Here is a 13,333-nt window from a genome sequence, read left to right as displayed (position 1 = left end):
AAATTCAAAAGTCAATCAAAAATTTCAACCCAAAAACCATTTACCAAACACCATAATATCAAACTAATATATTAAATTCCTAATTAGACAAAAAGTAATATACACTTTTAATAGACAAATATTGATCAACTTGAGTCGTGTTTTTGGACTAGTTAGGGATATATAAAGGCATAATTTCTGAAAATAAATAGAGAATATCATTAATAAGAAAAAGGCTAATCAAGAAATCAATCAAGAACATGATTACATGAACATGAACACAAAACTATGAAGAAATAAAAGAGACAATTAAGAAATACTTTTAAGACGGAAAAGTCGATTAAATAATAAATTTGGATTAAACTTAAATTGAATAATTATAATTATAAATACTAATGGAAGAGATTAATTTTTTTAACCGAGTAGATTAAAAGGACAGAACTAGGAAAAGAAATTAACTACCAACTAATTTAGGCTTTTTATAGAGGATGGAGATGGATAGTTAAGGATACTAATTAAATTAAACTACTCTCCTTTCTTGAAGACGTGAATGCTAAGAAAAGACCTAATCAGACCTATCGATGAATCGCCAAGCCATGGTCGACAAGTCGACAACTCTTCGACAAATGAGTGGACGTAGGGACCGACGACTTGTCTATGGAAACGAGTTGTCGTTGGTTCTTCCTTGAATTTCTAATAAGTTTAGTGAATTTAAAGCGGTCATGATTTCTTGCTCAAGTGTTGAATTTGAATATATAAGATTGTCATTTCTAATACTCTCACTTCGATGACTACGTGCACGAGTGGAGAGCATTACACAAACCATCAACACAACTACATTACATTTTCATTTACATCATTTAATACTGACAATCAAATGAGACAACATTAATAAATTTGAGAGTATATTTTAACAATTATTCTCTTGAGAGACCGACTTTTTAAGAGACGTATCACAAGCCCAGCCCATCAAAGATTAATGCTTATTTATTGTATTCTTAATGCCTACTTACATTATCCTTAATGCTTACTTACCGTATTCTTAATGTCTACTTATAATATTTTAAAAATTACATAATAGATCAGCCCAATTAAAAATGATCACTAAAAAAAATTTGTGATATTTTAATGGTGAATTTGACACGAGTGATGAAGCAATTCAACAAGGGATGGTCCACCATAGACCTAATAAAAATAAAGATCGACTTGAAAAGGGACAACATGCTTTATTCCTTACTATAAATACCAACACAAATAACCTTTCTTAGCATATCTACCTCTACTTGTCTCATAATACAAATAAATCTTCACAAGAAGCCAATCTTATTCCTAAACCATGGGTGTAATTACATGCACATTGGCTGATATTACTAGCCCAGTTGCCCCTGGACGATTGTTCCAAGCTCTTGCCATAGACAACCACAACTTCATGCCTAAGGCTACACCCGACTACGTTAAATCGGTCGAGTTTGTTGAAGGTGATTCCACCACTGTTGGTTGCATTAAAAAGATGAACTTTCCTGATGGTTAGTTTTTCTTTCAACTCCTACTCATTATTTTACGGTCTGTTTTGTTGTTAGTACATAATTCTTTCTGATAATGTTAATCGGGTTTCAGTGTTAATCTTTCTAAAGAAAAATTGCTTAAAATTAGAGATCAGTTATAATAAACTTTATGACTAAGTGATTTTTTTCAATAGCTATTTCCACAATTTAATAATAACTAAAGTAGTGGGTACTGGGTACGTAACTTTATAGTAATTATGTTTCAAATTAGCCAGCCTACCACTACAACAGTACAATCTCAAGCATTTATCGCCTACTAAGAAATCCGAACCACTACTTGCTCTTATTAATTAAAAGGTAATTAAAAATTAAATAAATAAATATTATATATATATATATATATATATATATATATATATATATATATATATATATATATGGTCAAGTTCTAGTGAGAACCAAGCTTATATAAGAACCATGAGAATCAATCTATATGATAAAAAAAACTGTTACTTTTTACAGAAAATGTGTTACTTTTGGGGAAAAAAATATTACTGTCATAAAAATTTTCAAAAATCAAATTATACAATGTAACACGTTTTTTCCGAAAAATAACATTTTTTTATGTAAAAAGTAACACCTTTTTGTGAATTTTGTTCGGATTTTTTTTTGAAAATAACACTTTTTTGTCGAAAAGTGTCATCTTTTTTTAACAAAAAAGGTAACACCTTTGTAATAGAAAAGTAAAATTTTTTTGTCAGATAGATTAATTTTCATGGTTCTCATGTAAAGATGATTCTCACTGAAACTTCTTCATATATATATATATATATATATATATATATATATATATATATATATATATATATATATTCAAATTGCAAAATTTTTTTAAAGTATAGTGGCAATTTTATAAATAATTAGACATTTACTAAATGTGTAAATACATGCTTAAAAGGTATTACATAATTGAGTGGCTTTTCTGTAAATAACTCAATCTTTTACCTTCACAAAATATATACACACTTTAAGACAATATGTATATCTTTTGCCAGATCGATAATATATATAACTAGTCTAGTTTTCAATTTTCACCATTTTAGTTGTTTTTACCTTATTTTTGTCCTTATGTGTGTATATATATCTCATTATAACTACCAATAATCTCAAACTTTAGATTAAAGTTTTAAACTTATTATAGTGATAGGAGCTTAGAAAGCCAACAACTATAAAATTACCCGAGTCGATCATATGCTAATATTGTCTCATATAAAAAATTATGAACAGCTGCACCATTCAAGTACGTGAAGAATAGAGTGGATGAGATAGATGAAGCAAATTACTTCCTGAAATATACAACCATAGAAGGAGACATGTTCCCAGACACAGTAGAATGTGCAGTGTATGACAACAAATTTGAGGCATCTGCTGATGGGAGTCGCTGCACAATGGTGGCACATTATCACATGAAAGGAGATAATGTACTGAGTGAAGCTGATCTTGAAAATGCCAAACAAGGAATTCAAAAAATGTTTAAGTCTGCTGAGGATTATCTGATTGCTAATCCTCAACTTTATGCTTAAACTTTTGTTTAAGTATTACTACTTTTTTGTGACGAAAGTTAAGAGATTGTCTGCTGTTTGTGAGCTTTTTTTTTTTTGAGAAAATAATAATGTGCGAGTAGTTCTTACTGAGATGTGTAAGATTAAGATATGTTAAGTTATTTATGATCAACCTTTTTTCGAGTTTCTTTTATGATTTGTTTTGTTGAGTATAAATGTATTATCATACTCCTCCTTTGATGGAGAATCCTTTATAAATGATTAATATATTTGAAAATATGTGATAAATGAGTAGCATATATATATTAGTATTTCTATATATATGTTTTTTCACATAATTTGAATGATGTTAAAATTTGAATAAAAGAAGTATTTCTTCTAAAAATATTTCGAAACTAAGCATTGGAAAAACATATTTCTCAAAATAAGCACATTCAGCCAAGCCGATTCCTAATATATGGAGTTTGTTTGCTGTTAATAACAGCGGAATATTACTAAAACCGAGTTAAAAAAGTCAGCCAAGCAATCGCTTGCTCTATAACAGAGGGCAATTGGGTTGACTTTTTTGACTGTTGTTGACTTTTACATGTGTAACGGTCAGCTATTACTTACAACAGGCAATTGTGTTGCCATATAAAACCTTAATTAAATTTTTCGCTCACATATAATACGTTGTTAGTAATAGCGGGCTATTACTTAAAGTGAGTTAAAAAGTCAACCCAGATTTCGTCCGGTATTAGTAACAACGAACAGCCTTCTAACCTAGGTTTGGAGATTTACGTGCTTATTTTGGGAATTAAGTTTCCCCATACTTATTTTGGGATTTTTAATGCATTTTTGCATATTTTGTTCAAATTTTCGTCAATTGACATCATTGGCTGGACATACATTTACTCCTGTTCTCCTTCTCAATGAATTTGCATGGTTAAGTGGCACGAAGATTAAGAAGTTGGTATAATGGGGTAAAATAGTAGGGTATTCAGAAATAAAAGAAAATATAGAATAAAGTAATAGAGTCATATTCAAAAATAAAAATGAGTCAAATTCATTAGAACGGAGAAAAGTGGAAAATTGGGAAAATTCATCGAGACCAAAAAGTATTATCAATTGAGACCAATAAGTATGGTCTGTCCACTACCTTCATCTCCCTGGACTCTAACCTGTGCAGTGTAGTGGGGTTGATAGTTTAAGTATGACTATGACTTAAATAACCCTGATCACAACCTCGAAAATCAATTTTCGGATCTCCAAATAACCCATCAACAAGAATCATAATGTTGATCAAATAACTACTCTTCCTGCTCAATTCAATGACCACCTTACTATAACTAGCTTGCTTTTCATGATGCTCTAAATAAGAAATATGAATTATTATGTACAAAATCTCTTTATTAAACTGATGGAAAACTGTGAAATGATAATGCTAAAGAATTTAGCATTAAACTGGTATAAATTGGTGTAATATTTCTGAGCTAAAATGGCTTATCTAAAGTTATTCCCAAATCCCAACAGCTAGAAATGCATTAACACACCCTTTCATAAACACCCCAATAATCATAATATGAAACACTCTAATTAAAACCAGAATAAACATAGGGATTATGAGCCATCAAATCCACCTAATGATGAAGGATATTAGGACGAGTAATTAGCAATCAAAACATGTTGAAAGCGCCAACGGACAGAAGTTCCCAAAAACTTTATTATGTCCATTTTCTTTCTGTTATGATGTTTCAATGACGGGGCACCGGAGAACCAATAAGGAAAATAAAAAGTTAAAACTTCAAAGATTTAATACAATGGCGAGGAAGATCAAAGAAACCAGGGAAGTTTGAGCGGAAAATGATACAAAAATTTAGATTAAAGAGGTCGAGATGGTAGAAAACCGACATGAATAGAGAAAGAGAATACATATGGACGACTATTGAAACCGATATAATACTGTATTTTATGTCTCTCTACAAAGTAGTGGGATGAACGAAAATAAAAAATATCATATAATACGAAAAGGAAGGAGCATTAAAAAGAATAGTCAAAGACTCTTCTTAAGGATGAGAAACGTGCAACATATTTGTTTTAGAGTATAGCTGCCCAAAAAGAAAAGTATTGGCACAATTTTCCTTCGCTCCACTTCACCTACCCTTTCAACATAGACCATATAGAATTTCATGCTCACTTGTTCAGCAAGGGCTGCTCTAAACTCTAAAGACTTGCCATACCAAAAAGGAATACTCCCACATTGAAGAGGCAACTTCTTTGTTCCTACGTTCGACCAATATTTCACATTAAATACCCACCCGAATTCTCATTCTTTGCATATTCCCTTCTTTCATCATCCTCATATAGTTATTGTCGCATTTGCTAGCTCGTCTCAGTCGATATTCCTAAAGAAAATTCATTAACCATTATGGGGGTAAGCACATACACATTGGCCGATTTCACCAGCCCCGTTGGTGCAGCTCGGTTGTTCCATGCTCTGTCCATTGACAGCCATAACTTCTTGCCCAAGGTTGTCCCTCATTTTGTTAAATCTGTTGAGTTTGTTGAAGGTGATTCCACTGTTGTTGGATGTGTCAAAATCATCAACTTCCCTGATGGTTAGTTACTTCTCCCTTTGCTTTTAAAAAGCTAGATTTAACATTGTGGCCTTGTGGGTACACGTGTCAAAACGTTTGAGCGGTGAATTTAGGGTCGAGTAAATTTTGATTGGGACATTTTCGGGATGGGTCAGTTTTTGATTGTGTTGTGATTTGGGTGGAACCAACAAATCATGGATTTTAAAAACTTTTACTTGTCATTAATTTTTTTTTCCAAAAATTATAGATGTTATGATATTTCCTTTGCGTAGAAAACATATTAGCATAAAATAAAGACCAATATATCAATTTAAAAGCTACAACAAAGAAATGTCAACCAAGGTACAAAAATTGACTAAAATATAGTGACAACCGACTAAAAATGATGATGTGAAACTGAAAAAGTCGACAAATTAATAAAACGTCTCAAAACAATATGGTTTGGGTTATAGTCGGGTTTGACCTGATTTTTTCGGGTTACAAGTTAAATTTCTGAGCTACTACTAATTTTCGATCAGATTTTGGGTCAATTTTGGGTCGAGTTAAAATTTTAGAGGTCTCATACTTGGTACACATTTGTACACAGATTTAGATATTTTGAGTTTTTTCTAAAGATGGATTCTAATTTTGCAGAGGCTCCATACAATTATGTGAAAAACAGAGTAGATAAGATTGATTCAAGTAAATTTTACCTCAAGTATACCAGCATTGAAGGAGATATCTTTCCTGATACATTGGAGAGTGCTGTGTTTGAGAACATATACGATTCGTCTGGCACCGGAACTCACTACAAGTTGGTGGCACACTATCACATGAAGGGAGATAACTCGATGGATGAAGATGAAATTACAACTGCCAAACAAGGAATACAGCTCATGTTCAAAGCTGTTGAAGAGTATCTCATTGCTAACCCCCAACTCTATGCTTGAGCTACTTTCACTCCATGAAAATCCATCCGAGTTAATATTGATTATTTATTCAAGTCTTTTATGCAACCAAAAATGATTCTATTATTTCCTATGTAGTGTGTATTTTTTTCATTTTATTGGTGAATTGGAAAAAACAATAATGTGTGAGAATCACATAGTTGTCTTGTATTAAATGAAATGTAAGATTTATGTTTGCCTTGATATACGAGCCGCGTTATTTTTGAAGCACATGGCCTAAGATTTATAGTTCTTTGGTTTTAGATTATGATGGACTACAGTAAAATGACTCATTAAATCATGTGCACTATATATTTATGTGAAGTTGCACATGATGTAATCACGAACAAGGATAAGGTTGCATACATTCGACCCCAAACCCCGCCCTAGATGGAGTCAGTCAATGACATTGAAATAATGATTAATGAAAAAGAAAGGTTATTCTTAAAGCACATATTGAATTCAGATCATCAAACAAAAATTCAAAGAAGTTTTATCTGGAATGGGAACAGAATAGTAGACTAATTAGAAAAGAGATAATGGTACTTACTATCAGTCTTCAGCTTAGGATTGTCACAGGCAGGATGAACCTAGAACACTTTCCTGCACCATTTCTTTCTTTGTCCGGATCCAGAATCAATAACCTGGTATTCAGAAAATGAAACACTCTTAAAAGAGCACAATACAGAGCATCCTTGAATCCTTGATATTGGACTAAATGTCAAATAACTATTAATATATTCCATATGGGTAAAGGAAGCACCATTAATAACAGACTTCTGCTTATACATCATCTTACCAGTATCAGTGATCGTGGCGACCCTTGAACATATAGTAGCAAACTTCAATGATGGCATTTATGTCCAGTTTTATCTCAATAGTGGAAATCTTATCTTGTGCTTCACAACAATGCGAGAACGAGTCAATATTGATGAGTATAACGAAAGCACCAAAACGCAATTGGACACTAGCTAATGCAACTCCAATTAAGCATCGCTTTATTCATTACAGCTAAAGATCAGCAGGTACAAAAAATGTTGATTGCAAGAACATGTATTACATACTTCTATGATATTAACATCAATGTGCATTGAAATTGGGATACAATATGTTATGAGAACGAGATCAGAAAATAATGCAAATTGAAATCGGAAAGGGCGAGACAATGGTGCAAACATAACAACCAAGCATGATAGTGGATGGAACAGTTTAACGGGCAGACCTAAGTCACATCACATGTACAAACTGAAAAATAGAACTTTTGTAAAGGAACCAACTCAATCAAAAACTCTAATGATGTAACCCAAGATATGTAATATACTCTATCACGCCCCCTCATACGAGAGCCTTTTGAGATAGAAACGTAGATGCATCACATGTTCTCCTCTAACATGGCGCTTGATATACCAATTGAAGGGGTGGATGAGCTTGTAACCCATGAACTTCTATCACGTTGGCTTTGATGCCATGTCAAGATATTTAATCAAAAGCTTAAGTTAATGGTTGTGCCCCAGGATATGTTATATCAACTTCTAATTGAACAATAAAATTTAAGGGGAAGTAAAACTACCTTTGCAACCATATTTTTTTGTTATTTTGGCTATTAGTAGAATGACAGAGACATACTACTTACATGGAACTCGCACCAACTTGGGTATTAGAGAAATCAATCATAAGTGTCTAACTTCAAAATATTAAATCAATAACCAATTCTAGACTGCACTATACAAGTAATAAAAATATTAAGAGTTTTGCTAACAAAATCACACCAAAACAAGTATGACTTGAAACTCGGAAAGGCATTCTCTGGAGTATTGCTTGGTATGGTGCAAAATCTCGAACGTGGTCTTTGGACTCTTGGTTGCGGTAATTGTCGCGAAACGATTTCCACAGACTTTTTATACACTTACAATCGCAGTAAACTAAAAAACCTATACAAAGTGATCATTAATGCAGCCGATATTCTGCAGTATGCTCATGACCTTGGTCTAGCTTGCTACTAACCTTGGTTGTGTAGGTCCAAAAACATCAAACCAAGTCCTTAGACTCCTCAAAAATCATCCTAAACCATTGCCTGAAAAACCCAGCTAACCCAAAATACCCTTATGTAAAACTGTTACACATTTGGACTTGTCTTCTACATTATAATTGCCTACCAAATACTCATCAAACCTTAAAAAGCATCAAGTAATTTTTTCTTTTTACCAGATGTCTAAAATCTAGAATTAGGTGTTGTATGTCATACTAATTAGTTAAACACAACCTGTAGGTTACATATATGCCTACTGCCCTTAAGTGGTGACAGTCACAAAATCAGTATCGCAGATGGTTTTATCATGACCTATATTTCAGTCACAATAACATCAAAACTTTTACATTACCGTAGCACTGTGGTGATGCGACCAATATTTCGCACTATAATGTACACAAAGTGAGACCATCTACTTTTCATAAAATTAACCCAGTAGTGTACTATACTCAGTTCCCACATATTAATTCATTGGTTGTGTACAAATCACAGAGGAGGACTCCATCTAGCTCCAATGAAAGAGGCATGCGGCCCACGGATGCCAAATAGAGCTATCACTAGAGAGAGAACCATGCACTTGCCATACATATGTTAACTTGCTTGTATATCAAAGCAAAAATCTATTTAACTTGTATTATTCACTGAAAATATGCATGACATCAACTATATAGGATATAAGAATAGGCATATATTAGCAAGTAAAAAATTGAAAATACCAAAGTACACCCATGATCATGCCTACACAAAACATATAACTATTAATCTATTATACAAAACCATAATCACAATCACTCATTAAATTTGCAAGCATAGTACGATTTTGACTCTTGAGTAGACAATTTTTGTTTACAAAACATGTGTTTTCATGAAAATGTGTACTGCAAGAAGAGAAACAAATTATTGTGACACTACTAGTATGCAAATCTAATCAAGACTAGTTAGTATACATAATTCAAGTAACAGATGCATAATTCTAGACATATTATCCGAGATATATGATCTAACTTTTATTTGAAGTTGTTAATGGTGTTTTTTATCAATGGTTAATCAAAAACATTCACATTGTTTTACAAAGGTTAGGCTAACCCACCGAACCCTGTAGGCTGTGGGAGTCACTTTATAGTGTTCGGGTAATGGAATATGATCAAACTTACTTTATTATATGCCCATCTTCCACACAATCCACTGCACGTATATCACATTTTAAATTTTAGACTTGGCAAATGTAAGTGAGCCGCAGGCAATCATTCACAGAATTCATCAGCAAGAGACCGCTGCTAGACGAAAACCTCAGGAATAGAGGCAAGTTTTAGCATCCCGATTTCCTCCATAAGTTTTTCCAAAGTATCATAAATCTCCAAAGAATTAGGGTGAGAACTACTCTCGGCATTAAAAGCATGAGATTCGTTGTTTATCTCGATCCAACTCCAGCCTGGGACCTTCTTTACCCCTCTCTCCCTCATCAACCTTGTCAGCTGAGCTTTCTCTTCCCACCTCTTAAGGCGCCCATAAATATCAGACATGATGACATAAGTACAATGCTCTTCAGGAGCACTTTCAAGCAGATGACTTGTTACCTCATATGCATATTCAACATCCCCACACATTTTACATGCAGCTAGGATAGTTTTCCAGACCATTGCATCTGGCTCGAATGGCATCGATTTTACCAAGGCCTTCACCTCATCTAACATCCCTGCTCTGCCAAACAAATCAATGGCACAACAATAATGTTCCATTCTTAGTGGAATCCCATACGTAGACTCCATTGTTTCAATAATATGTCGACCTTCTTCCACCCATCCCATGTGACTACAAGCTGTCAAGACAGCAACGAAGGTTACATGGTCGAGTTTCACCCTACTTTTTGTCATTTGATAAAAAAGATCAAGGGCAAGTTTGCCTTGTCCATGTTGAGCATACCCAAATATGATAAAGTTCCAAGTAATTGGGCTGTCTTTGGGGGTATCTTCAAAGGACCTTCTAGCATCATCAAGTAACCCACATTTAGAATACATGAATATTAATGCACCAGCCACATGCTCATTTGATTCTAATCCAGTTCTAAGAACTAGAACATGAACTTGTCGACCTAAATGTAGGGAAGCTAAAACAGCACATGATCTCAGGACTGAAGAAAAAGAATAGTGGTCAATCCCAACATCATGTGACCGCATCTTCCCGAAGAACTTTATGGCATTTTCACTCAGGCCATACTGTGAGAACCCAGTCAAAACAGAATTCCAAGAGACAGAATCTTTATGGTCTATTGATTCAAACAACCTCATTGCATCGGCCATAGCTTTTCCACTCGACTTGAGATACATAGCTATCAGAGTGTTGGCTATGGCAGTGAAACTATCTAGCCCCTTCTTTATAACCAAGCAATGGAAACAATTTCCATAAGCTTGTGTTCCACTATCAAAACAAGCACTAATGATACTTGTATACGTATAAATATCAGGTTCGAAACCAAATTCTTGCATATCATAGAAGACTTTAATCGCAAGCCTTTCCTTTTTATGTACAATATAAGCCCCCAACATAGAATTCCATGATACTAAATCATGAAAATCAAAACCACCATGGAACAACTTCTCAGCGTGTTCCAACGAACCGCACTCTGAATATGCGGTAAGAAGAGCATTGCATACAATATTATTGTAACTCAACCCATGTTTGATAATCTTCGAATGAAGCTGAATAGTTAACCGGTAATAGCCAGGGTCGTTAAGCAAAGTCAATAAAGGGGCAATTGTCCCATCATGAATCTGTATACCCTCTTTTTCCATACAATCAAAAAGCTCAAATGCAGTTTGAAAATCACGTTTTTCCACAAACCCAGCAATCATAGCATTCCATGTTACAGAACTGCGAAATGGCATCATGTTAAACACAACATATGCATCCCCAACTCTCCTAGATTTGACATACATATCTAAAAGTGAACTTGCAGTATATACATCGGATTGGTACCCGAGTTTAATGACCATAGAATGCAATTGCTCCCCACAAATAAGCTTACCATTAGAAGCAGCCCCTTTGAGAAGACTAGCAAAAGTGTACTCATCAACCCGAAACCTAAGCCATCTCATTTCATTGAAGATATTCCAAGAACGATTGAAGCATACAGAATTTATATACCCAGCAATAATGGTGTTCCAAGAAACTGTATCTCTTTGAAACATTTCATCGAACAGTTGGTGTGCGATTCCCACATGACCGCATTTGGCGTAGCCATTAATGATGTTGTTTGCAATGTACGTAATTTGTATGTCTCCCAACTTAATTGATCGGCAATGAGTTAAAGAAACTTCATTGATGTAGCTTTTCACGACTGATTTCAAAGTCCTCATTCAGCTTGTAAATGGTTGTAGTTGTACGTAACTTAGAAATGTATTAATGTCAAATGCAAGGTTTTTTTATTTGTTCAATCTCAGATTTTTATCAAACAAAAAATATAACAAAAAAGTGGTGGCATTCAAACCTTTGCCACAATGGTGTAAGAGATCGTCCACAACAACTAATTTATTCCATAACCTTAATAAAATAGAAGTATTAAGTAACAATATTTAGGGGAAAATTCTCAAAATAAGACAAATATAATTATCATTTTAAAATTGTAAGCGAGTACTTTAATATATTATGTGATCACTTTAATTAGAATTGACCATTTTAACTAAAATGACCATTTTAAGATTATAATTAATTATTTTAAGATTAATTGGCCAGTTCAATAATAATGGTCTTACTGTGAGACTGTTTCATTTGAGAATTTGTGTTAGACAAAAATTATGATTTCTGAGTTATGAACACTCATAGAAATTGCAATAAAAATACTTACACAAAAATTAAGGATAAATGAGATCATTTATATTGTGTGGATAAATTGAAAGAGAATGAAAACGTGTAGATGAAAATTAAAGAAAATGATGGAGACATGTTCATTAAAAAAAGTTGTGACAAAGTGAAAGCGAAAAAGTACGATAATTTCAAAGGCACAAATAGATTATAATCTAAATGATAGTTTAGAAATCTCTTTTACATTTATTTCATTCTCCAAGACTCATACGTAATAATCTTTCATTCTATAGATTTTGTCATATTTTTAATTTTTAACATTAATTTCACTTATACGCATTTTATTATTTTTGGTACTATCTACACATCACTATGTTTAAGTTTTTCAAAATTTCCACTCTAAGGTAACTTTTAAAATTTTCTCAAAGTGTATTTCTTTTATTATAATTAAACTTATATTTTAAATATCACAATCACTCTAAAAATTATTCTATAAATCAATATTATTTAAGTTTAATACTCCTATATATTTTGAGGTGCTTATGTGAGAACCCCTCTTTCGGGGAGACGAGTTCTTTTGAGCTCATATTCTAATAACTTATAGTATTAAATATTAATTAAACTATTTAACTAATGTATGAAATGTGTCTCACAGTGAAACCGTCTCAAACAAAAGTTTGTGATACTTTTATTTATTATTTTGCTAACATGATATTCATATGAAGTATTTATTAACCAAATGCGTCCCACGGTGAAATCGTCTCACACAAAAATTTATAATATATTTATAGGAGTATTTTTTATTTTGCTAACATGATATTCATATGAAGTATTCATTAACCATTTTTTAAGTTTGATATATTCCATAAAGTTTGGAAAATTTGAATAAAATAAGATGTTTTAACAACTTAATTCTAAAAATAAGCTTTGTGAAAACTTAATTTCCAAAATAAGC

At 32.8% G+C, this 13,333-nt stretch overlaps 3 protein-coding genes across 4 annotated transcripts; 2 read left to right on the top strand and 1 right to left on the bottom strand.

The window, feature by feature from the left end:
• Window positions 1-1,235: 1,235 nt before the first annotated feature.
• Window positions 1,236-3,320, top strand: LOC130827567 (pathogenesis-related protein STH-21-like). The gene is made up of 2 exons (XM_057693325.1): window positions 1,236-1,505; window positions 2,772-3,320. The coding sequence occupies exons 1-2, from the start codon at window positions 1,316-1,318 to the stop codon at window positions 3,065-3,067; spliced, it is 486 nt and encodes a 161-aa protein (XP_057549308.1). The 5' UTR covers window positions 1,236-1,315; the 3' UTR covers window positions 3,068-3,320.
• A 1,605-nt stretch (window positions 3,321-4,925) lies between these two features.
• On the top strand, window positions 4,926-7,068 carry LOC130827499 (major allergen Pru ar 1-like). Its single transcript, XM_057693230.1, has 2 exons — window positions 4,926-5,643; window positions 6,256-7,068. Exons 1-2 carry the CDS (start codon window positions 5,454-5,456, stop codon window positions 6,549-6,551), a joined length of 486 nt encoding a protein of 161 aa, XP_057549213.1. The 5' UTR covers window positions 4,926-5,453; the 3' UTR covers window positions 6,552-7,068.
• On the bottom strand, window positions 6,315-12,146 carry LOC130827498 (putative pentatricopeptide repeat-containing protein At3g25970). 2 transcript variants are annotated; one of them, XM_057693229.1, is made up of 4 exons: window positions 9,732-12,146; window positions 7,348-7,447; window positions 7,099-7,192; window positions 6,315-6,409 (listed from the first exon to the last, which is right to left on the bottom strand). In XM_057693229.1, the coding sequence occupies exon 1, from the start codon at window positions 11,931-11,933 to the stop codon at window positions 9,855-9,857; it is 2,079 nt and encodes a 692-aa protein (XP_057549212.1). In that variant the 5' UTR covers window positions 11,934-12,146; the 3' UTR covers window positions 6,315-6,409; window positions 7,099-7,192; window positions 7,348-7,447; window positions 9,732-9,854. The 2 variants fall into 2 exon arrangements, with proteins under 2 accessions (XP_057549212.1, XP_057549211.1); XM_057693228.1 differs by having other exon boundaries at window positions 6,335-6,474.
• Window positions 12,147-13,333: the final 1,187 nt, after the last annotated feature.

Source organism: Amaranthus tricolor, chromosome 11 (assembly GCF_026212465.1).
Source record: "Amaranthus tricolor cultivar Red isolate AtriRed21 chromosome 11, ASM2621246v1, whole genome shotgun sequence".
Classification (NCBI taxonomy): domain Eukaryota; kingdom Viridiplantae; phylum Streptophyta; class Magnoliopsida; order Caryophyllales; family Amaranthaceae; genus Amaranthus; species Amaranthus tricolor.
Note: the sequence above shows the minus strand (reverse complement) of the source record. Positions and strands in the feature narration are given on the sequence as shown.